At 53.2% G+C, this 22744-nt stretch overlaps 1 protein-coding gene across 1 annotated transcript in view; it reads right to left on the bottom strand.

The window, feature by feature from the left end:
* Window positions 1–22744, bottom strand: part of LOC114000433 (hydrocephalus-inducing protein-like) — a gene marked incomplete at its 5' end in the record, with an annotated part of 56926 nt that overhangs the window by 10577 nt on the left and 23605 nt on the right. The window contains 31 exon segments of the mRNA XM_039386796.1: window positions 529–628; window positions 1255–1453; window positions 1611–1783; window positions 1879–2038; window positions 3297–3416; window positions 3649–3831; window positions 4012–4199; window positions 4633–4797; window positions 5281–5736; window positions 5739–5970; window positions 7202–7343; window positions 7792–7996; window positions 8295–8441; window positions 8916–9040; window positions 10136–10309; window positions 10602–10763; window positions 11227–11401; window positions 11675–11914; window positions 12948–13097; window positions 13499–13690; window positions 13778–13899; window positions 14537–14673; window positions 14934–15067; window positions 15738–15868; window positions 16382–16559; window positions 17622–17759; window positions 18617–18826; window positions 19402–19500; window positions 19990–20455; window positions 21111–21424; window positions 21927–22070. Coding sequence (XP_039242730.1) covers window positions 529–628; window positions 1255–1453; window positions 1611–1783; window positions 1879–2038; window positions 3297–3416; window positions 3649–3831; window positions 4012–4199; window positions 4633–4797; window positions 5281–5736; window positions 5739–5970; window positions 7202–7343; window positions 7792–7996; window positions 8295–8441; window positions 8916–9040; window positions 10136–10309; window positions 10602–10763; window positions 11227–11401; window positions 11675–11914; window positions 12948–13097; window positions 13499–13690; window positions 13778–13899; window positions 14537–14673; window positions 14934–15067; window positions 15738–15868; window positions 16382–16559; window positions 17622–17759; window positions 18617–18826; window positions 19402–19500; window positions 19990–20455; window positions 21111–21424; window positions 21927–22070 — 5761 coding nt within the window.

The raw sequence follows: 22744 nt of genomic DNA, 5'->3' as shown, positions 1-22744 counted from the left end.
GAGTGAGGTAAGAAATGGTGAATATTTGTGAGCTGCTGCAGAGCACTCCCGGTCACAAGCTACATAGTTGGAGTTCTTGTATGGCACAAAACCCTCTTCAGCAAGTGTCCCTTCTCAGAAGTGTTCTCTAGCTACTTGGCTGCCCTTTCTCTTCTTACTCCCAAGTATCTGCAGGGTAGAAGCCAAGGAGCTTGGTTTCCATTTCCTTGCTTCCAAGCACAAATCCAACTGCTTTATGTGCTGTGCTGAGCCTTTGGGCATTGCCAACTGCCTGTTCAGATGACTGTTGTTTCAAAGCACCAAATGCAATCTGCTCATGAAGCTGCACATTTCCAAGTTCAGAAGGGAGAGACTCAAGGCTGTTGGTGCCCTGACAGTGCTTTACTTCACGCAGCTTGCAAGGTATGAGCTTTATGGATCTGTGCCACCCTTGCCTGCTATGCCATCCCCTCCCAAGGGCTTTGGTTGCCCACCTGCCAAGGTAGTAAAATGCATCTGGACTGTGTTGTCTGGGAGGCATCCACTGACCTTCAGGCATGTTGATGCTCAGATTGACATCATAGACCTCCACAGAGACTTTGATGGTTTCCGCATGAACAATGCCCAGGATGTTTTCTGTATCTGAAACCTGAGGCAGCAAGAAACAAACACTGCTTAGACCATTCTTTTGGAAGACAGCCTCCAAGTCCTTGTCTCTGCCAGCTGCTCCCCCCATGGCCTCCCTGGCTTGACAAGCGTTTGTGGACTCCCAAGCTTCCCTAACCTGTCCATTTCACAGGCTGCCCCAGTGGGATTCTGCTGCAGTAAGAAACCTTATCAGCCCAATTCCACACTCCCACAGCAGGGAATGGTGCTGCTAAAGCACCCTTGAGAGGGCCAGGGCTGTAAACACAACCACAAGAAATGTGAGGTGTCCCAGAGCAGGTGGCATTGACAATTAATGCCCTCCTCTTCAATCACCTCGCATGCTTACTGAAATGCAGCCTCTAAACCACAGGGAAGAAAATCCCAGAAAGGGTCCAGAGAGAATGCTGGTCTGTACAACCAAACAACAGCCTTCAAGCGTGCACAGCAGCAAGGTGGCTGTGGTACAGGTTGCGGATGCAGAGCCTGGGCACCCGGCCAACCCAGCGCAGAGGCAGAAGTTGGGGTCACAGCACCCCTGTGTCTGTCAGGTGCAGCTCTCTCTGTCCCTAAGAGCACACGGCTGCTTGCTCTGCCCTGCTCTGCCAGGAAGGCCCAAGTCTCTCTCACCTCCACTCGGATCATCTTATTTATGATGCCAATCTTCTCAGCCTTAAAATTCAGTTTAACTTCTAAGTCTGTCCGGGGCCCAACAATGCCCCTGCCTTGTGACACAGAAAAATCTTCTCCAAGGTCCTCCAGCCCACTCAGATGCCATGCCATGGGCAGTGGGCTGTCATTTTTCAGGACCAGGGTCTGGGTGCCAGTCCTGCAGAGACAGGAAAACACTCAGTGTCAGCTGCTTGGTGTTCACACCAGTCTCGCCGTTGAATGCAGCTCGAAGCAGCTCTATCTGAGCCTCTGGAAACAGAGTCTAATCTCTTTGTCACAAGCCTTGGAGTGCCCTCAGCCATGGGATGACTGACCTGTGCAGAAGAAGCTTGTTGAAATGGAGCTCCTGGGGGCTGACCCCCAGCTTCACATGCACCCCTTCGCAGCACAGTCGGAACACCACTGGCTCTGCGTTGTCCTTGACGCGGCAGATGAGACTGTCTTGCATGAGGCCAGTGGAAGTCGGGTATGCCCAAATACTCAGCTTCTGAATCCGTCCCCACAAAAAGAAATACAAAGAGCCCTCCGTGAGCAGGAGGAACGGCACTTCTGCGGTGCCTGCCCTACCCACTGACCTCCTACCTTCTTCTCTTTGGGCTGCAGCCTCATGCTGGGAGGGTCCAAAAGGAATGTCTCTCCTTTGCTGTCATTCTCAAAGGAGAAATGGACCTCTGCCTCCATGGGGGAGTCATTGAGGATCGTTAATTTTTCACTGTTGTCGGGGCAGTTCTGTGCCTTGTACCTGTCCAGAGAAGGGGAAAAGGCTGCAGAGGAGACTGTTGCCCTCACCACACACTGAGGAAAGCACCATGTGCTGGCAGCAGGAGGTGGCACTGGAAGACCATGGTCTAACAAGCAGGGGAAGAAAAAGGATCCCTGTCAGGGGCACGAGGCAAAGTCTGTGTGCTCATCCTTGCCTGGCTTTGATGCCTGCCCCTGTACCTGGTGCCTGCACCCCAGAAGCATGACGATGCACAGGCCATTTCAAGAGTGTTTCACACAATATAAATTCAAAGGGCCTGGAAAAACAACAACACACCAGGCACAAGGGTTCTTTCCCCTTCTTTCTTGGGGTGCCTTCCCTGCAGAGGATAGAGAAAGGCTTTGGAAAAGATGTTTTCAAAATAGTTCTGCTTATCTGTTTTAGAAAGTCGTCAGACTAGCACGGGTTAGCTCAAAAGTGTGAGGGAAAGAAATCAAAAGCATCAATTCCCAAGGGGAATGTGAAAGATAACAAATGACCCTTCCCTGAGGTGTGCAACTGAATTTGGAGTGAAAGGGTTAAAGAGGCAAACAGAAATCTCAGACCATCCATCAGCCTGGCCCTCCAGAGCTCCCATGGAGACAAGAACTTAACTTCAAATATTATTAAAAAAATAAAAACAAGAGTGACATTAAAACCAGAAATGTGCCAACAGCTACAGTGACAACATTTTTAGGCAGACTTTTTCCAGCACTGCGGATGCAATGGAATCTCAGGAAAATGTAATTCCTGCTGTAGGTTCCCCTCTGACACACACATATTGGCAGGTCAAATCACAAAATCTCACTACTATTAGAGATTCATGCAAGGTTTACAAAACCATCTAGAGAATACTTGCTCGTTTAGTCTACCTGTAGAGCTCAAAGCACTTGAAAAAGCACCATAAAGTTCGTTTCCTAAGGGGTGGAGCTGAGATGTGGAGGGGGACACAAGTTGCCCCAAGTCACCTTCAGGCTGACAGCAGCATGTGGCTCTGGACACCAGGGCACCCACCAGGTTGGCAAAGCAGCTCCTCCAAGGCTCATTTGCCTGTTGTCTGCTCACAGTCACACATCTGTGGTCCCTCACCCCATGTGTCTCCCAGGTCTCTGCCCGGGACTGCCCTGGATTGTGCCACTGGGACAGTGTGTCTCCAAGTGTGTCCAGGAGAGCACAAGGCCCTGGAGATCCCCTCCCGACATCTCAGTCTGTACAGGCAGCACACAGGGATGCTCACTTGGGAGCAGGGAGCACATACCACTCTCTTGACTTCCCACAAAGCAGCGGTCCAAAGTAGAACTGCTTTGTGCTCATGACGTACTCCTTGATGATGATGTCCTCCTTCTCCTTGGTCTTCCTCCAGCGAGGAAACACCAGCCTGGGCAGACAAAATGGGGAATGAGGAGCTCTGACATGCTCCAAGTAGGAAATCTAGTCAGAAAGCCATCACCCTTCCTGGTGGCTGAGGTTCAGCCTCCCAGCTCCCAGCAGAGGAAGGGATGCTGGGTGCCTCAGGCAGCACCATCTGCCCCAGCCAGAAGGTCACAAGGGGCAGCCCTGGCTCCAGGTCAGGGGGAGCAGTGTGGGATGCTCCCGTGGCCCAGCCTTACCGTGGGTTCTGGCTGATGCTGGGGTACAGGGCAGTGGCACTGCAGGGCAACTGGTAGAGGCGCTTTGACCCCAGGATCTCAAAATTCATCATCTGATCAAACTGCCCTGGCACTGTGGTGCTGAAGCGGATCTTCAGTTCCACCTCACCGTGGGCAGGAACGATCCATCGGAACCTTCTCAGCCTGGCAGTTAAAAAGGAAGCTTCAGACATTGCTAAGGAGCAAACGAGACAAGGAGGAGGGCTGTGCACTCGCCATCCCATGGAGGCACTGGCAGAGGGTCACTGCGGAGCTGAGGACAATGGACCTTGCTTGGCAAGATAAGCGTGAAGCACAGGGATCACCTCCTCCCTTGCAGCTCACCTAGTAGGTCTCTTGAGGGTTGAGTCACTCTGCAGTTCGCTTTTCCTTGACTCAGACGAACTTCTGGGTGTTTCTGGGGAGTGATCCTGGAGACTTTTTGGGCTCTGGGGAGAGTTCCGCTTTTCCTGGGTAGAGTTGTGTCTGCTTGTGTCTTCCCCCTCCTTCAAGTGGTCCTCTGCCTCTGGGGCCTTGGCATAAGGGGAGAGAGAAAAGGGAGAGAGAGGTGAGACCTGCCCTGAGACACTCCCATCCTGGAAAGCAGAATGGGGTTTGTTAGCCAACAGGAGAGAGAATAAATAATCACCACCTGCCCATGAACTTGGTCTTCCTTATTGGTCTTTGTCTTGCCTTGGACACCTCTCCTTACCCAGGACCCTCTCCCCACTGAGGACCCTCTCATCAAGGCAAGCTGATGGGTTTAAGTGATTTTTTTTCCTGTTGTCTTACAGAACTGCTCTATGTCTCCAGCAGAGCCATCTCTTTTCCCTCATCCCTGGTGGAAAGGATGCCTGCAGACATGGGGCCCCATCACGTCTTCACTGCCCCTCCATGGTGACCCTTTTCCATCTGACCTGTTCCCTGCCCTGGCACCCTCACTGAAGGCACAAAAGGAGTACCCACCACATCATCTTCTGCAGCAGCACCTTCAGGTTCAACAAGGATAAAGTGTCTGAGGTCTTCTGCTGCTGCGGGGACCCTGTCCTCCTCTGGGTAGGGGACCACAGAGAAAAGAAAGCCTGGGAGAATGGGAGGCTCTAAGGGACCCAGTCCCAGAGAGTCCAGAATCTAAAACAGAAGAGAAAAGCCTGTTTATACTCCTGTCACCTTCATCCTCACCCTCCTTCTCTAAAGGCCCTGAGCTTTTGGCAGTGGAGTTTTTGATTTATATGGAGTACAAGTGCTTTTTTAAGTCCGGTGGGTTAGCAGGCTCCAGAGCAGAGGCAGGACCTACAGTGGGACCAAGAGAGAAACCCCTCCCAAGTGACTCAGGTGAAGAGAACAATGCCTGTGAGCTGCTCTGCCCTGGGACCATTTTTTATGATTTCCAGACTGAGAAACTCTCTAAACAGATGGGATGCTTGGACACAGAGCACTCTCACTTTCCACACATCTGAGGGAGGCTGAGAACATCCACATAGATACTGTGGAACTATTGTGGAACATCATCAGTGCCTAGACAAGGCTCTGTGTTGTTATCACCTGGGGGACACACTGTTCCAGGGCCCCAGACCACGTCAAGCTCAGCATTTGAGCCTTGCAGGCTTTTACCTGCTTTGCTGGTGGCAGCTTCTTGCTCTTCAGGATCTTCTCAAACACATTTTCACGACGCGTGATGTGGAAGTCCAAGCAGGGCACTCCGGTACCCTGGCTTCTGCCTGAGCCTTTTGCAACTTCCCCTTCATGCTGAAGACTCTTGTGGCTGCCATGTTCTTCCACAGACTTCTTCTCACCTTTGTGTTTAGGGGAAGACTGGGACTTGTTCATGATACCCTGAACCCTGTCCCAGGATGACAGAATATGTCTGATCTCCTTCTGTGCAGACTCATAGATGTTATATCTCAGGTCCAAGATCCTGTCCCGCTTACTTGGGACCTCTGGGATTTTAGTTTCCTGCTGCTGTTGTTTTGCAGCTGCTGTTTTCCCCTTACGGACGTCTGGGCTTTTCTTTTCTTGCTGCTGTTGTTTTGCAGTTGTTGTTTTCCCCTTACGGACGTCTGGGCTGTTGTTTTCCCCTTACGGACGTCTGGGTTTTTGGGTTCTTGCTGCTGTTGTTTTGCAGCTGTTGTTTTCCCCTTACGGACGTCTAGGCTTTTGCTTTTTTGCTGCTGTTGTTTTGCAGCTGGTTTTTTGTTCTTCTGCTGGACCTCTGGGCTTTTGGTTTTTGTCTGCTTCTTTGAGGCTTTTGACAATGCCTTTTTGCTTTCCTCCTCCTCTCGAGCCAGCCGCTCCTGCTCTCTTCTGCAAGTCAAAGAGAAAACACCCCCGAGGGTCACTATCAGAAAAGTAATCCCAGCTGGCTCTGCCCTTCACTCCTTGACCCTGAGGCCAGGCAGAACTGTTAGACCATCTCCGTGGACCTTCCTCAACCCAGAGAGCTTGGGAACATCCCAAGTGAGGAAGGGTGGGAGGCGACGTGCTGGGCCAGCCAAACCTAAGCCTTGCTGTCATAAGGTATGAACTGTGCAACTTCTCCCCTGAGGTCCACCTGGACACCTCCAGCACACTGCCAAAAGCTGATCCACCATCTCTCTGCAGTGATGACTGAAACCCTCTCTCTCTTGGTTTCCCAGTTTAAACCTGCCCGTAAATTGCTTAACACCTCCTTATCCCTCCTCCAATGCTTACTTGGCTCCTTCTTCCCCCTTCTGCCTGGGCAGAGCCTGCTCATTAATGAGAATAATCATAGCAATCAGAAAGCAAAGGCTGCAGGAACTCCCCTCCTGCAAATCAGGCTCTGAACCACCAGGTTTCCTGCTGGAACACAGCTGTGACCAGGGCACACTTGTGCTGTCTGTCCTGGGAACTGATTTGAAGCAGCCCTGGCCATCTCCTCCCAGTGCAACAAACATCAGCCTGGGCTGAGAGAAGTGCTGAAACACAGGCTCGCTTTAAGCAGCTTCCCCTCCCAGCTCCACACTCTTCCTGTGCGTCCTCCTGAGCTGGGCTGCCTTGCTGGGCCAGAGCTTCTCCTGGGTTCACCTGCTGCTGCAGCTGAAGGGCAGCCTAAGCTTTTATGGATGGTGCTCCACCCTAAGGAAAGCCCTGGCACATCAGCATTGCAAGGACTTCATCTATAGCAGGACCAGGGTCTAAATCAAGCCAGCACAGCTGTGTCCCACACCAGCCCACACCACAATCCTGCGGGTTTGGTGAAGGAGGGGGATGATGAAGAAGATGAGAATCAACATCACACACTTTGAGACACTTCTGTGGGCAGTGGCAAGGCAAGCCCAGAGCCCAGCTCCCCACAGGCCATGTCTAAGCCAGACGGCTCATGGCTAAAATAGAGAGAAGACATTCTCATCTCAACAGAGGAAGGTCCTTCCTCTCTTGGGAACCGGGGACCTGGACCTGGCCATCCTTGTGCTGCTTCTGGCCTTTGCTGCTGAACCCCTCTGAGCTCAACCAAGGTCCTTGGAGCAGAGAAACCCTCCAGGGACACTGAGTAATGCAGGGGAGGCTTACTTACCTCTCCCTCCGCTCACGCTTGATTTGTTCTATTTTGTAATCAAGCCGAGCTTTCTGCTTCTCAGTGAGGGCTTCATACTCGTCTACATCCACATCCCAGAGACGTTTTTCCTTTCTCCGGGCAGCTTCTTCCTTCTCCCGTGCTTCAGCACAGACCACAAGAGAAGCCATTAGTGACTGCAAGCAGAGCTTGGGGCTCTGGGTCAGCTATGAGGATTCACAGCTCTTTCCTGACCCAGCCTCTCATCCTGCCAGGAGACACTGCGGAGCTCACATCCCTGCTCCAGAATTCAGACAGCCCCCCAAACTGTGGCCTGGCTCAGGTGCACCATGGCTGTGGACAGCTGGCTGGGGGTTAGTCACTGAGCCACACCAGCTTGCACTTGCACCGAAGCTTTAATGACTGAGATTAAGGTGAGTCTTACAGCCTCAGCTCTGCTGTATTTAAAGAAGCTGTGAGCTGAGTGCTGGCTACAGCAGAAGGTGGAAAGATCAATAAAAAGATTTCTTACAAGCTCTGCTGCAAACCCAGATACACACAGCTAAGGGTGAGGGCTTGAGAGAGATTTGAGAGGGACGGAGATATCTCACCTTTCTGCTGTTTTTTAGCTGCCTTCTTCTCTCTTGCAGCCATCCGCCTGCCTTTCCAAAACTCAGAATCCTGGAAGATGTTTACAACGTGGATATGCGGGCGATTGCTGACAGCTTTGAGCACGCAGAGGAGAGAAGATGCCAGGCTGCTCGCAAAGAGGGTCTCCAGGCCATCAAACACCACTCCCTTGTAGCAGTCATTCAGCTGCCAGGACAGACAAACAGGAAGAGCGAGTCAGCCATCGCACACGTTGGGCTCGCAGCGGGTCAGTAAATGCAGATGTCTCAGGACACCAGCTGCTGTCATTCCAAGTGCATTAGCTACGACCAGCTTGGGTCTTGCACTACACTCTGCCAACTTAGGGCATCTGCAGCTTCCCCCAAGGATCTCTGCATGCAGCACAGCTTCCTCCAGCAGCAGGCATACATACTCCTCTCTGAGTTGTACCTCACTGCCTGTCTCTCTGGAGCAGGAATGTCTCTGTTTCCTCCAAGCCACGTACCTGCAGCCGTTCAGAGATGATTTCCACTAGCAATTCCTTGGGTAGCACACAGCTCCAACACTTCCACTTTTTCTCCTTTCTCCCCGTCCTGGTGAGGATGTTCAGTCGCTGTGGTGCAGGAGCAGTGGCACAGGAAATGGCTGCCATCTGCAATGTGGAACATGGTAAGGAAAATAAACCCCTGCAGAAAGCCCTGGACAGTTCCCACTGCTGGGCTCGGATCTGGGCTTCCTCTCTAGCAGAGACAAGGACAACCCTGCAGTGCAGGCTGGCAGCTGCAGGAGACAGCCCTGGAGGGCCCATCCCTTGGCCAGCAGAGACCCAAGCTTGCAAGCCCCCGGCACTGCCTCCCACAGCTTTGCTCGCCACCTGCAGCCAAGTTAGCCAGGAAGGCACTTTGCCAACAAACCATTAAGAACCAATAGTGCTTTTCTGCCAGAGCACATTCCCACCCCAAGCCATGCCCAGCTGGCTCTTGGCACTATAGACCCTGCACCAGGCCCTTGGTGACATGGAGCCTCCACTGTAAGCAACCCCTTCTCATCTCAACAGCAACAGGAAGGTCCCAGGCATTAACCAGTGCAGATCAGGTTTCACCTTGGAGGTCACTGAGAATCTTGCCTGGGGTTTGTCAGATGCCTTATCCTTGGTTGCTGAAGGGCCCTGGTGTCCGACACTGAGGGTCTTCTTGCTGGTTTTGTCCCCAGGGCTGGGCTGGGTTTTCTTGGCCTCAGCACCCTTTTTACCTGCAGAGGGGACAGATGGCTCAGCAGGGCTGTGAGGAGCAAGCAGGCACCTTCCACCCCAATGGGCACAGCCTTGCCCCCTGGAAGGGACATGGCACTTGTCCCCCAGCCTGCTGGGCACTAGCAGCACTGCTTCCCAGAAGCAGCTCCTTCCCTGCTTATCAGCAGGATAAAGCACACCAGCCCATACTGGATTTTAAAGCCAGCTCTAGGTCCCTCCTAACAAACGTGCATGCAGGTGACATTGCTAGCACAGCAGTTCCCCTATGGATCAAACCAAAGATTCATCCTCCAGGACCATTGTTTCCACACCTTGCACCCATCCTGCATTTTCACATGGAGACTGTAACATGCAGCCCTGCCCCAACGGCATCACCCATCTCTGCTGGAGCTAATCCTCCATGTGGGAAAACCCCAGCTGGGATCCACACCCTTCTTCCTTCCACCAGCTCTGAACCCAACCAGGTTCAAAGTGGAGCAATGCAAAACTTCTCCCCACACTGAGCAGGTCTGCCCTCACCCTGCAGAGCTCAGGGTGCCAACTGCCCAGTAAAGTTTCCTGAAAGTCTGCAGTCTGATCTGGAGAACAGCACAGCGTGCACAAGCTACGTGACCCGACAGTGGGCATAGGAAAATCTCTGGAGAAAAGAGCTCATCTACAGCATGTCTCTCATTGGAAACTTCTGTGGGAGGTTATTCTTCCCTTCCTCTCATGTTTGCAAAGCCACACTCATAGTTGTTTTGTGCTTAATGAGCCACTTCAGAGGGCTTTTCCCTTGTGAAGGTGGGCAATGGTTCTGCCTGCCCATGAGGAGCAAGCTGGATTCAGCTTTGAGGAAATATAAAAAATTCAGAGAAAGAGACAGGTGTGCTTCACCACCCCTAGAAAAAGGAATATGTGCCAAAAATGGCAGTAAAAGTGCCCCTGTCAGGAGCCCTTAAAATCGAGCTTTTTGTTTTAAAACTAGCCAGAGATGCACAGCACGCATGTCCCCCAAGAGACCCGAGGGCTGTCAAACCATTTCTCTGAGCAAGCAGAAGTGGAAGGTCGTGGTGGTTTCCTAAGCATGCTCTGGGTGCAGCGTTTCTCCTTACCCGGCATCTGTTCCCTCATGGCTCTTCGCTGACGGGCAGCCTCGATGCACAGCTCCCGGGCACGGAGCCCCGCCGAGCTGCGCTCGTCCAACATGGCTTTTATCACTACCTGGTCCAGGGACAAGCGGGTGACACCGTAATACTTGGACAGGGCGGCTGCCACCCTTGTCTTTCCTGAGAGAGAGAGGAAGACTGCTTGGTGACACTTCCACGTGAGGCATTTTCAGGGACAAGCTCTGGAAAACTCACAAACAAGTTTTGAGGATGGTGGGAGAGCAAGTGCCCTTCTAGGGGAGACCACGAGGGAGGCAGCTTTAGCACGGTTATGAGCACTGAACTCCAGCCCCAGGTGGATCATCTCCACCTCATATTCAGCTGAGGACTTTGTCTCAGGCACCACGGTCCACCAGGATGCATTTCTCCTGCTTCCCCCTCTCCTTGCAGCCCAGGGCTGTGGCTCCCGTACCTGTCCGGGGTGTCCCATAGACGATGATGACAATCCCTCTGGGCATTTGGGCTTTGAACTCTTCTACAGCGGGATTGGTGTAGCGCCTGATGGCCTGACGGATGGGCCTGTCAGACTCATCCACCATGTCCTTTAACAACCTGATGCTCTCTTGAAGCGCTGCTGTGCAGAACCAGTAGAAAAGTCAGCCTCCTGCCTACCTTGGATCCTGATCGTCCTCCCTATCCCCTCAGATCCCAGGAAAGGAGACAGCTGAAAGCAATGTGAGCTTGTGCTTTTGTTGCTGGGAAGGAGCAAATATAAAAGAGCCAGTGATATTAGACCTGGTCCTACTGGCTGAAGTAGCATCCATCTGATGCTACTCTTTGTGGCTAGGGGACGAAAGGGGATATCCTGAATATTTCCCCAGTCCATGGCAGGCAGATAGGAGCTGGCTTTGGCTACACTCCAGGTTGGCAGAGGATGCCACAGCCCTTCACCCAGGAATTCCTCCACCAGGCAGGAGATCAGATGGCTGCTAAAAGCATGGGCTTTGCATGGAGAACAAGGTGACAGAGAGCTCAGGGTGTGTGGGCTGGGCTCCCTGCTATGTCCACAGTCAGAACAGCCAATGCCAAACCCTTACCATTGTCCTCGCCTGATTCTTCCTTGTGCTTGGACATAATTTCTTGATCCAGAGCTTCCATCTTCTTCCATTTTTCATAATATTCCAGCACCTCTGGAGGCAGCTTCTCACCCACAGCGCGTGGAGGCATCACCACGGCTGCCCGGTCTCCAAACTCCTCCAGCGTCCGCAGGATCTGTGTGTGTGGGGAAGAGAAACCATCCGTAAGATTCCTCTATCAACCTCCATCATACCAACAGACTCAGCCCATCTTCTCCCTCCTTCCTTCCTCCCAACAACACAGGCTATCCAAGCCCCTCCACAGACTGCCAGCAGGGATGGCTCACCTCAAAGTGCCACCAGGCTTTGCCTCAGGGATTGCCTCCATCTCCCCGGCACAAGCCTGGGAAGGCTGGAGTGCTGCAGAGCTTGGGGAGCATGCACATGGGGACCAGACCTTCCCTCTCACCTTCTCCTCCTCACGGTACTCCTCATCAAACTCCAGGGAGTAAAATTCAATGGGGAACTCGCAGGGGTTCTTCACCACCACTGTCCTCTCCAGCTCAGGGCTGCACGGCAGCACTGCCCCCAGCTTGATCTCTGTGGGGCTGAACTCCAGTCGTGGCTCCAGACCCTGTCCTGAGATGTGCAGCACGAGGAGCTGGCTGTTCCCACGAACGTTGATCTTCAGCTCGGTTTTGTAGGACTTCTGAAAAGAGAAAACTTGTCCATGAAGTCCTAGGTGACAGGACCCCAAATACAAGCCTTGCCCAAAGGTCAGGGGTGTTATCAGTCCCTCCAGGGGGAATGGAAACCCAGATATTTACTTATGGTAGGGGCTACAGCATCTGTGTCCTTGGTCCTGAGTAACTGGGATGAATCCTGGTGTGCAGTGTAACTGGGTATTTGGGTATGAGATGGATGTAAAATGGATTATCAGATGTTCTCTCCCCTAGTCATGGAGGAGAACATGAGAAAGGCCCTCAGTCCTGGCACTGCTGCATCAGGCAAACACCACCTCCATGAGAGAGGCAGATGAGCTCTTGCTGGCTAAAAATAAGGGTCGTCTTCTCTGCTCAGTGTTTGGTTCTGGTCAAAGCCTGACACAAGATGGTTGGTTACATCTCTCTAGCAATGAAAAGATCCCTGGGACTGTTCTTGGGCATGGAAGCACTTATGTCCATCCTGTTACACCCTGTCAGTTTCCAAGTCCCAGTGGCCACATGCAAAGGGCTTTTGGGAATGTTCCATCCTTGAAGTCGACTCCCCAGCTGCATGGCAACATGCAGGCAGGCTGGGCCAGAGCCCCAGGGACTGCTGGCAGCACACCACTACAGGTGACTGTCCTGCCATGCCCAGGAAGGTGTCTGGTGGCTGTTTTGTCTGTTGGTGCCAGCAGCAGGATGAGCCAGCATTGGCCCTTCCAGGTTGATGCCCTGTGACTGTGCCAGCTGCTCTGCACCCAGCGTCGCAGGCTGCAAATACAACCAGGCAAGGGGGAGGACGAGGGGAGTCAGGCAGATCTCCCCCATGGGCAGAGAGGCAGCCACAGCACAGTGCCCTGATGTTCTCTGTGAGGCACCTCTCAGAAGGGTGTGCTGCAGGGGAAACTGAGGCCCAGTGAGTGCAGGGCTTCCAGAAAGCTGCCTGTGGAGGAAAAGCTCATCTGCCACTCCCTGCGTCGGGCTCTCCTTACCACCCTGCCCTGAGAGAGCTCCTGGGGCGACACCTGCCAATCTCACCTCTTCCAGGGGGGAAAACTGGATCTTTAGGTCACACCACTCTCTACCATAAAGGGTTCCCTCCTGGGCCTTCCACTGAAAGACATGGGAATCATCCTTCACAGCCTGGAGCTCCTTCTGATGCACAGCCGGTTTCAAACATTTGTTCACCTGAGCACAGAAACCAGTCGTGTGAGGTCTCCTTGGTCTGTGAGGACAGAGCCTTGGTTCCTGGAGTGCTCTGAGATCCTGTCCCAGTGCTGAGAGCACCCACAGCAAACCCAGCGTGGCCCCCACAGTCTAGAACTGGAGGGACAACCTGCAGGCAGGGCAAGCAGATGGGGAGCCAACCATCCTGTCTTCGGAGGAGGAGGAGGAATGGGTGAGGATGGCAGAGAAGCAAAGCATCAGACAATGGAACAGGTCCAGGCAAAGCAACCTTGATCTGGACCCTCAAAAGCTTCCTCAAACACGTTGCAGCAAGCACTCAGGCAGCCACAGGCACAGAAAAGGCAGGAGGTGCAAAGAAAACCCGACTGCAACGTTCCGTGTTACATTCGCCTGGGCTTTACCTTCTTGGCAGGTTTGTTGACAGTGAGGAACCATTCACAGGGCACGTTGAACCGGTTGTAGAGCCGGACTGTTTCATACCAGCACTGCCCAACCTGGACATTGGGGAACTGGAGTCTGTCCTTGGAGAGGTTGAGCAGCAGCTGAATCACAGTGGCACGGAGGCGGATGTGCAGCGTGGGGCCTTTCTCTACCTGGAGAAGGACAGAGAGTTCAGCTGAGAGTCCAGCTGACATGTGCTGCTGTGCCCAGCCTGCTGCCTGCCCCAAAAGCTGCGGTACCTTGATGGGCAGGAGCACATCCACCTTTCCTACGGGCAGGTTGGCACTTGAAAACTTCACTTGAAATGGTTTGGTGTCACTGTCAATCAGTGACTCCACGGGCTCCAGGTATATGCTGAAACCTTGAACAGATGAAAACAAAGCAGCTGAGATACACAAGCAATATGAAATGTGTCATAAGCATGTTAAGGCCATATGGGTGTCCTGCTGGGAGCCTTGGGAAAAACCCCATGCTGTGCTGTTCCTGGGACAGAAACTTAGAGGAGACACCTGAGCAGCCCTCAGACACAGTGAGCCACTTTGTGATGGAAGTGCAGATTTGCCTCCAGGCCTTTTTTGGAAGCCTACTTTGATCACCAGAGGATCAAACAGGCTGTTTCCTCAATAAAGGCTGAACACAAGAGCTGTGACAGTGTGAACTCCAGACAAAGCACTTTCCAACCACAACAGATCCCATCTGTTTGCAACACACCCACGGAGTGCCCAAAGAAACTTGATGCCAATGGGAACCAAAGGCAGAAGATGCTGGCAGGTGACGAGGGTAATCAGCCCATCAGGCCCCTGCAGGGAAGCGTCAGGGCAGTCTCAGGCAGGCCAGGTCCCTGGGCATGGCTGGCCAGAAGAATTCTGGCCCTGAAGCCCCCAGCAGGGGCACTGGGAGGAAGAAGCTCAAAAAACCTCCCCATGTGCAGTGACTTAAGCTAATCTATCTGAGACAGCTCCTTGCAGCCCACGGGAAGTCTCTCCAGCACTGGTTACCTGTGTCACGCAGGGCACGTTCATTGGCCCGGACGGCCACTGGGTAGCTCCAGGTGTTGGTGATGTTCACGGTGCAGATTTTACTGAAACCCTGAACGACAGTGCCCATGTCCAGGATGTACTCAGGCAGCTCAACTCTGGAAGGAGGAGTAAGGACAGTCCTTAAACAACAGCGCGGCTACATGTTCAAGCAGCTCCAAAGCTCAGCGTGGCACTGGGGAAGGGAGGACAGTCAGCTGCTCACGAGCTATTGCTGTCACAGCTACTGGGATCAGACCCTTTCTGAAGTGCCCACTGTTCCCAGCTCTGCATGTACAAGGAGCTCTCAGGAGCAGGGGACACTGCTGGGTGTTGCCCTCAGGGCACCTGCAGAGAGGGGACAGGAGTCCCTACTCACTTGACGAGCTTCTGAGGAATGCTCTTGTCAAAGACAGTCTCCTCTGGGGGGCGGGAGATGAGGGTTGGTTGCAGCTCCAGAGCATCTTCGTTTATCAGCATCTGGTCCATCTTCATCCTCAGCCAAGTGTTTGCCTAAGGGAAGGGAAGGCAGTGGCTGGTTAGCAAAGACCCTTCCCAAGGCCCAGGCTTGTATCTAAAAGAGGATCCCACCCTGCTCTTGTTGAGAGGGGGAATGGGGGTCCTCCTGTCTGGCTGCTCAGCGTCCGTGACACATTCTGCTCTCTTAGCCAGGACCTTCTCTCCAGGGAAATAACTGCAGCATCTGTGCCTTCCCACCTACTGCTAGAAAAGCTGATCTGGTCAGACAGACAAGCCAGCAACCTTCCAGAGCTTCAGGTATTTGCCTGTCCCCAGCCAGTGCCAAAGCAGCTTGGACAAAAACTGCCTTGAAAAGGGAACCCCGACCAAGCTGGTGCCTCTTGGAGTTGAGCACTGCCAGCACAGTCCCAGGGCACAGTCAGGCTGCTGCTACTAAGGTCTGTAAATCTGCTAGGGCTTGATTTGGGAGCAACAAATTCCCCAGCAAGGGGAGTAGCTGGGAAGCTTGGTACATCTCCAGGAGAGACCATGACCAGAGGTGGCGACACGCTGAGCTGATGCATGTTTGTGGTCAGGTGTGGGCAGGGAGGTCCCAAGTACCAGCAGGGCACTGAGAAGCTGTTGTGGGGTGTTGTGGGGTGCCAGGGCCTCAAGTGACATGGGGAGGGTGGCATGTGCCAAATGGGACTGCAGCTGTTCTTACCACAATGTCAGGGCCCTTCACGTGTTGATTCCTGATTCGAGCCTTCATCCAAACACGTGCTTTCTTGTCCTGCTTGTCTTTTTTCAGCTTTACTTTTGCCTGTTTCAATAGCCTCTTGTATTTTTCACTTCCTGAAGGAAGAAAACATTCACAAATAGAAGTGTGGGTGCAGTGCCAATGCCATTTAAGCTGAGAAGTCCCACTCCCCCGAATGCTGGTCTCTCCAGACACAACCCATCAATGGAAAGCCATCTCTGGAAAGTGGACACTGCTGCTCGTCTCTGAATCCTCATGGTCACTCCCACCCATCTTCCTCCCCACAGAGGAGCATCTCATCCCCTGCCAGTCTCTTACAGTTTTCCCAAGCTTTTCTGTCTAGCCATCTTTCCAGGCCTCTGACAGATGTGCTGGCAAGAGCTGCAGGATGGTTCCTGGGACAAAGCCTATATGTGCTTGTCTGCTCAAGACTCAGGAAGCAACCAGAGGGGTGAGTGTTGGTCTGGCAGCCCTGCAACCTCCAGGCTGGTCTGGCAGCCCTGCAACCTCCAGGCTTGGTGGAGATGGGTGTGAGCTGCCCTCTGGGCATTATGGTAGGGAAAAACCCCAGTGGGGACTTTGCTGGGGAGCAGATGGGCAGTGCTCACCTTTGATGCTCCAGGGCAGGTCCAGACAGATCCCGGCAAAGACTGCCTCTCCTTTCAGGGAGATTTCTGCCGGTTTCAGGTGACCCACTTGAACCTGGAAAGTCCTGCAGAAGACTCCTGGCATTCCTGGCAGGTAATAGAGCTTCAGCACTTGCTCCTTGCCAGGTTCAATGGAAGCCTGCAAGGGACAGGAGAAGAGGGAGGCAATGCATCAAAGAGGGTGCGATGGAGGAAGGCTCAGGCCACAGACAGGCTGAGAAGAGAAGACAGGTTCTCATCTGGAAGAAAACGTCAGACCACATCACCTTCTACCTTCCTCGTACCCAAAAGCTCGAGCCTCCAAGGTGAGGGTGCAGAGGGTGCAGTGTGTCCTTCCGAGGGCTCCTAAGGCTGCACCCCCAGCAGAGCCTGCCCTGTGCTCAGCGTGAGCACGGCTCTGCTGCTAACGGGGTTTGCCCTCTGCTGGCAAGAGCCAGGCTGAACAGATAAAAGCTCTTTTTCCACCACTCTGGAAAAGGAGTGAAGTGCCCACGCTCTCAGCAGGGCCAGCAGCTCCTGTCACCCCTTGTAAGAGACAGGCAGGAAGAAATGGGAAAGCCAATTGGCTTCCTCTTCCCATTGCAAAGAGGGACAAAGGAACACTGCTTCACCTCAAAGACATCCAGGCAGCACTGAGAAGCTGGGTCAGTGGTGGGATGCTCCAAATTCCTCTCTTTGCTCTTCCAGCCCCACTCCTCCCTGGCCCCCTCACTCTCCCACAAAGCTGCTCCAGAGCAGCACAGCTGGGGGGAGGGAAGAACCAGCACAGGGGCTGCGACAATTTCTGGCAGAGGAGCTTCAAGCCCAAGCAAGGAATATGTAAGTGCTGCTTAGTGCTGGCATGGGGGAGGCACGGGCAAGGAATAAGTCCTGTCTGATCCCACAGCTGGGGTAAGGTGACCCTCAGAAGAGCCTCAGTGCCAGCACAGCCACAGAGCTCAGCAGTCAGGGGCCAAGGAGTGACCAACATGCTCGTGCCTCCCGCCAGTGGCTGCCCTGTGATGGCAGAGCCACTCGGCAGCCAAGGCCACAGGGAGTCTGTCAGGATGGCACTTGCTTGACCTTCTCTGCCCCCAGCAGCAATTGCTTACAGCCCTGTCTCTAAAGGCTGGGTTTGGTTTTGTTTTCCCCCCTTTTTTCTCTTTAACCCTCTCCTTGGCCACCTGATACAGGGCTGGCGTCAGTCAATTGTGGCACTCACTGTGTTGGGCAGGACCGCAAGCACACCAGGCAGAGGGTTGTCTGCAGTGCCAGTGCTGGGGCTCTGTACCACGTAGGTGAATTCGATCTTCCCGTCGTTCTGCAGGGTGACCTCTGCTTTAAGGACTTCATTAAAGAGCTGAAGAGAGGACAGAGGAGTGGGAAGTTACAGACACAGGCCTGCTGCTGGGAATCTCCTTCCTCTTTCATGGGGTTGAAAGCAGACACACCGCAGGAGCAGGGACTGGGAACGAGCTATGGCCACTTGGGAATGTGGGGAACCCCCAGGCACTGGGACCTGCACAGGAACAAGGTTCTGGCAGCACGCAGAGGGGCAGGAACAACCATGGGAGGGCCAGTAGTTAATGAACTAGGGGACATGGGCCCTCTGCACTCTGAGGGGTCACCAACAGCCAGGAGAAACAAAGAAGGCGACATCAAGGCATTCCAGAAGAAAAGGCACCTGCATGCAAGTATTGGCAAGCAACATACCAGCAAAAAGGGAGACAGATGGAGCACCAGGACAGGGACAGCAGCTGGAAAGATCTGTGGACTTTAAACTGAGAAGTAGTAAAGTGGGGATTATTCTGGGACATTCTCTCCAACTGCAGTGATGGGAAGCCCAACCGGGTTATTTTGTGGATTAAGCAACAGCATTAAACAGGAGCACCTCGTTGGAGCTCAGGCTTTAGGAGTGGGTCAGCAGAGGGATGTCTCAGGGACATGTCCCTCTGGACATCCCCACTGGGATCCTGCTTGCTCCAGGAGGCAGCATTAGGTACCCTGAAGAGAAGGAATTCCCAAGATTTTGGAGGGGGGTGGAGATGGCCATTACAAAGCAGTCTGGAGGCCAGAGATATCCCTCCAAGGTTGTACTTCCAAGCCCCAGAGCCAACAAAGGAGCTGGGAAGGGGAGAGAGCCCTGGGCTGGGCTGGGCAGCAACCTGCTGGTGATGGTCCCAAGGCAGCAGCTCTGCCAGGAGAAGGGGGTGGTACCTGCAGCCCAAAGTCGATCTCCTTGACACTCAGGTGGTAGGTGAGGACTGAAGTCTCCCCCCTCAGCTCCACCTCGTAGGTCGGGCCTCCCTCCACCTGGCACAGCGCCGTGACATGGGCGATGATGTCGGCGTGGCCAAAGAAGGTGAAGGGCACCAGCTGGCTCTTGCCCGGCTGCAGCACACCAGACACCGGCTGGACATCGAAAACCTGCAGGAGGGGAGGAGGGATCGAGTCGTTGAGCATGGAAATGGGTGCAGAAGAGCAGCCGTGGCTTGGAGCAAAGTACAACCGTAGCTGGAGGGGCCTATTCCTCAAACACCAGCCAGAAGCATCCTAATCTCATCCTGCCTCCATGCCACTGACCAGTGGAGGGAGCATGGCGAAAATCTTCTGCCATACTCACTGCTCAATGCATTAATTAATACCAGACATTAAAGTAAACTGGGATGTCTCCTGGCAGCAAGACATTCTCTCTGCTGCAGAACTTGCCTTTAAAACCAGTTTTTACTGCCTTCAGAAAAGCAGGAGACTTGGAGGTGAGAGCTCTTGGAGCTGAGGGAAGGACTCCAGCCCAGCTCATCTGACTCCTGAGGCTTTTCCCTCTCTCTCTGACTTACAGGCTGCTCACCAAAAGATCCTGAAAAATATCCTGTTGAGCACCTGATGAGGTACCAGGGGAGCAATGCCCTCCATGGGTGCTGCACAGGAAGTTCTGTAGCTCTGGGGGCAACAGACCTGCTTGCCACGCTGAAAACGTGCAAGCGAGAGAGATTCCCACTCACCTCCTCCGCTCTGAAGCCAGGGGGCTTTGCCTCCTCTGACTGCCCAGACTCCTCCGTCTCTGCTGAGCTCCGAGGCCCTGCAGCAGTGGATGGTGGCACCTGGAAGACAAGGCACTTTCCATTCCAGGACACAGCCACTTTGCCAAGTCTCACTCTATAAAAGCCAGCTCTGGGGCTGTCACTGCAATGCTGGCACTTGGGTGAAGGCAGAGACCTGAAAACGGGTGGTCTAGCTGGGTTGGGAAGGGCGTACATGGAGATCAGGATTTGACAAGGCTTGCTACAGGAGGGAAACTGGAAGCCTTCTCATCATGATGCAGAAAAGCCTCATTTTACATTGTAAGGAAAATAAGCCAAAAAAATCCCAAACTCAGCATAGGTCTGTAGGATCTGACTGGGCTTCTCCAAGGAAAAGTATCCTATTTCTCCCTCCCCAGACGCCTCATGTCCAGCCACTGGCCCTGCTGCCCAGCCCACTCTCAGGGCACAGAACAGCAGGGCAGTAAAAGGGGAGGTCAGCACGAGCACGGCTTTTTGGTGGCAAGCTGGGGGAGGCAACACAAGTGGCAGGTGCACAAGAAAACCCACCTTTGCTTCCGGGGAGTCTTCTGAATGTGATGATTTTTGGCAAGAGTCCTGCTTTGTTTCCAGGGACTTCTCTGGTGATGACTGTTCAGGAGAATCGTCCTCTGTTTCCAGGGAGTCCTCTGAATCTGATGACTCTTCAGAAGAATCATCTTCTGTTTCCACGCAGTTGTCTGAATCTGATGACTGTAGTGAAGAATCTCGCTCTGTTTCCAAGGAATCCTCTGAATCTGATGACTCTTCAGAAGAATCTTCCACGCAGTTCTTTGATGTCTGTTGGGAACAACGCTGTTCTGTTTCCTGGCAGTGTGCTGACTGTTGGGAAGAGTCCTGCGCTGCTTCCGGGGCTTTGGATGGCTTCTGCACACTTCCAGGCCTGAAGTACCTCCTTGAATAACGCCCACACTCAACACAGCCGAACCTGGCCATTTGTGGTTGGGGTTTCAATGTAGGCGGGGAAGGTATGAACCTGGAAAATAACATAACTATGATCACAGATCTGCAGTGGGAGGGAGGGACACCTGCACGAGCAATTCCTCGTCAGGATGCAGCCCCTGGGTGGGTGCAGGTGCAGTGAGCTCAGAAAGGGGGTGTCTCAGAAAAGGAGAAGGAAGGGGAAGGTAACAAGATGTTCAGCATCAGCTCAGGTGCTAACTAGCTCTTTCTGTGGTGTGAATTGGGACTTTCTGGGCATCCTCCAGCACTTCCAGGCCAAGGCTGGGCATGCAGAGAAGGTGGCAAGGAGCAGAGAGCAGTTTCTCTGCTTGCAGAGAGGACCCATCCTATAGCAGAGGGGCCAAAGGGCTGTGAAAGTGCCTCCACCAGCACTGTGGAGCTGGGACTAGGAGCCCTTCACCAAGGTGGTCACTGCCTCAGGCCACAGAAGTCTGAGAAAGCAGATTTCCCCACCAGCTTTCCTTCCTAGAGGAAACCAGTAGGGGGGCTACAGCAGCACCAAACTCGTGGAAAACACTTATCCCCTGAGCATCCAGCCTGACCACAGCTGTTATGGTCGGTGTTATTTCCACAAGGGAAAGTCAAAAGGAAAACAGCTTTGGTCTTTGCAAAGTACAAACAGGACATCTGGAAAAAGAGCTTCCAGGAGAGGGCAAAGGTGCACATACCCTGTTGGGTACTTCATGCTGTCCACCTGGAATGACCAGTGGTACTGGGCAGGAATGGGGCTGCAGTTGGTCATCTCCAGGTAACGCACTTGCTCTGTGCCAGCCGCGATGCAACCAAAGTCCAATGCTTTGGTCGGGATACGGAGACTCGGGAAGTAGACCTCTCCCCGAACGGTGATCTCTTCCTCATAAGGATGTTCCACAAGCCGGATCTTCATAGTCTTCTCTGCTGCCCAGCTGATCGGATCCTTTTTATAAGCTGGGTTAAAGCTGATGTAGAGATGAAGTTCCTGCCCTGCCTCCATCTTCACAGGCTGCAAGGAGACAAGGAGTGTCAGTCACCCACACGATGAAGTCCCAAGGTCTGACAGCACGAAACCGTAAACACTCAAAGTGTGACCCCAGCACAGGCTTCCCAGTCCACCCTTCAGTTCTTTACAAGGGGGGGTCTGACTGCAAGCACCACACTCCGGTGGGGGATTCTCAGGCTCCTGTTTCTGTGCTCAGCAGCAATACAAGAGGATGGCTGCTGGAGAGCTGGGATGCTCTCCAGGAGACACCTCTGCTGCATGGCTTGCCCACACCTGGCTGCCTGCTCCCTTCTCCTTGTATCTTAGAGCCAGGAGGGATCTTTCCAATTCAGATGGAAATGATTTGCTTCCTTCAGCAGCTCTGCTGACTCAGTTCACAGTTCAGGCCAGTCCACTGCTGACTCTACGGAATAAACTTCTCGACTCGAGGACCCCCCAGCAGAAGGGCACCACCACAGCCCTCCCTCTTCAAAGCCCACTGGTAGGAGGGTCCTTGGCTGCTCACCTGGGCCCCTGCAGGGAGGGGCTGCTGGTTTGCATCACAGATTAGGAATGGCTGCTCCAAGTCCATCAAAAGGTGGAATGGCAGGCAGCAGGTGTTTTTTAAAGACAGAGGCTTGTACTGAAGAGTCAGGACATCATCGGGGTACTACAGAAACAGGAGACAAGGAAAAACAACCTCAAGGAGCCACAGACCTCCTTCCCCTTCCAATGCATTTTATTTGTTTCTAAACCTTCCAGGACATTTTTCTCTATAGTTGATTCTTTTCATGTTTGGAAACCACAGCTTCCCCTGGGAGACAAGGAAACGCTCCCATGTACAGAGGAGGGAATAGGCCCCTGAGAGGAGGCAGCTGCTTGAACAAAATCGAAGGTAGAAAATGACCCCAGAAAGTTTGTCTCCAGTTTTGTCTCCTCTCTTGGGCACAACAGCACAAGATGATCTTCCCTCACGTATAGTCATTTCTCACAGCCTTATGGGCTCCAGCAGCCTCCTAGAAGCAGTGATGCCAGTCAGAAGAGAAAAGCAAGCAGGATTTGGCCCATGGTGGAGATCCTGCAGCAGCCCAAGGTCAACTTTGAACATTCCATGAACATGTGGCCAGTCAGAAACCTCAACGGTCCCTCTGCAATGTGTGTCCTGCTGCCTCTGCTACAGGCACATGGTGTCTATAACCTCAAAGCTATAATCAGCCTAAGCTCCTTCTTCTTGTCTGTGCATTGTGGTGGGCTTCTTGCATGGTGCAGAGAAACCGGAGAGTTTGGGAAACTAGTTCTGGATGTATTGATATCAAACAGCTGCAGTGCCAGAGTACTCCATAA

This window comes from Pipra filicauda, unplaced genomic scaffold (assembly GCF_003945595.2).
Source record: "Pipra filicauda isolate LSUMZ 115617 unplaced genomic scaffold, ASM394559v2 scaffold501_size416358_pilon, whole genome shotgun sequence".
Classification (NCBI taxonomy): Eukaryota; Metazoa; Chordata; class Aves; order Passeriformes; family Pipridae; genus Pipra; species Pipra filicauda.
This window is presented reverse-complemented; position numbering and strand designations above follow the sequence as displayed.